Source organism: Empidonax traillii, unplaced genomic scaffold (assembly GCF_003031625.1).
Source record: "Empidonax traillii isolate 1590-97213 ecotype Southwest subspecies unplaced genomic scaffold, ASM303162v1 scaffold13222:size9113, whole genome shotgun sequence".
Classification (NCBI taxonomy): domain Eukaryota; kingdom Metazoa; phylum Chordata; class Aves; order Passeriformes; family Tyrannidae; genus Empidonax; species Empidonax traillii.
Genome location: NW_020962863.1, coordinates 7724 through 9113, shown reverse-complemented (window position 1 = coordinate 9113; position 1390 = coordinate 7724). Strand labels below are relative to the sequence as shown.

The following is a 1390-nucleotide window of genomic DNA, read 5'->3' as shown; positions in this document are numbered from 1 at the left end:
GTTTGACGTTTGGCATCATCGGTTCAGATTTGAGTACGAGGGGTGGAAGTTTGGGGGGAGGGTCTGGGGAGGTTTGGGGACCCCACAAAGGGGGTCGATGGCATCAGCATAACCCCAACCAAAAGCACCAGCACTGAAATGTTTGGCACAGAAATAGGTGGCGGAATCCTCGTCCCTGAGGTTGTTCATCTGCAGCGTCACCGAGCTCTGCCCGTTGTCCCTGGCGATGCTGAACCGGCCCTGCACCGACGGCGCGTATCTGGTGGCAGCACCATCATTCCTGATCGAAGCGACCCATTCCAGCCCCTTCCCGGGGCTCTGGTGAACCCAGAACATGGTGTGGCTGCCGAAGGTGAAGCCGGAGGGGCGGCAGAGGAGCCACAGGGGCTGAACGGGGCAGAGATTGGGGGTCAATGGTTGAGATTTGGGGTCACTGGTTGGGATTTGGGGTCAATGGTTACAATTTGGGGTCAATGGTTACAATTTGGGGTCAGTGTCTGAACTTTCTGCACCAAAGATTATGGTGGTCGTTGGGTTGAAGGTGGTGGTATCAACCCCCTTTGTGGGGTCCCCAAACTTCCCCAGACCCTCCCCCCAAAGCTCCGCCCCTTCACACCCAGCTCTCGCTCGTTGGTCCTGATTTTGGGCTGGTTTGGCCCCAAATTCCCCGCCTTTCACCCCAAACCCCAACTCTTTGCCCTAAATCTCAACCCTTGACCCCAAATCTCAACCCTTGACCCAAAATCTCAACCCTTGACCCCAAACCTCAACCCTTGACCCCAAACTCTGCAAAAGGTAAAGGTTGGGGTCCATGGCTGGTATTTTGGGTCAATGGAAGGCATTTGGGGTCAACGTTTGACGTTTGGCATTGATGGTTCAGATTTCGGTGCGAGGGGCGGAGCTTTGGGGGGAGGTTCTGGGGAGGTTTGGGGACCCCACACAGGGGGTCGATGCCATCAACAGTACCAGCATCAGCATTAACATATTTGGCACAGAAATAGGTGGCGGAATCCTCGTCCCTGAGGTTGTTCATCTGCAGCGTCACCGAGCTCTGCCCGTTGTCCCTGGCGATGCTGAACCGGCCCTTCACCGACGGCGCGTAGCTGGTGGTACCACCACTATTGCTGATCCCAGCGACCCATTCCAGCCCCTTCCCGGGGCTCTGGCGCACCCAGTACATGGTGTGGCTGCCCAAGGTGGTCGTTGGTCCCAACCCTGGGCCTGGTTTGGCCCCAAATTCCCCACCTTTGGCCCCAAACCCCAACTCTTTGTCCCAAATCTCTGCCCTTGACCCCAAAGATCAGTCACTGACCCCAAATCTCAACCATTGACCCCAAATGTCAACCATTGACCCCAAATCCCAACCATTGACCCCAAATCCCAACCATTG

General features: G+C 56.3%; 1 gene segment (V, D, J or C); it reads left to right on the top strand.

Annotated features, from left to right (window-relative positions):
* Window positions 1–1178: 1178 nt before the first annotated feature.
* LOC114073685 overlaps window positions 1179–1390 on the top strand; it is a gene marked incomplete at its 3' end in the record, with an annotated part of 6627 nt that continues 6415 nt past the window's right edge. The window contains 1 exon segment of the V gene segment in view: window positions 1179–1202. Coding sequence covers window positions 1179–1202 — 24 coding nt within the window.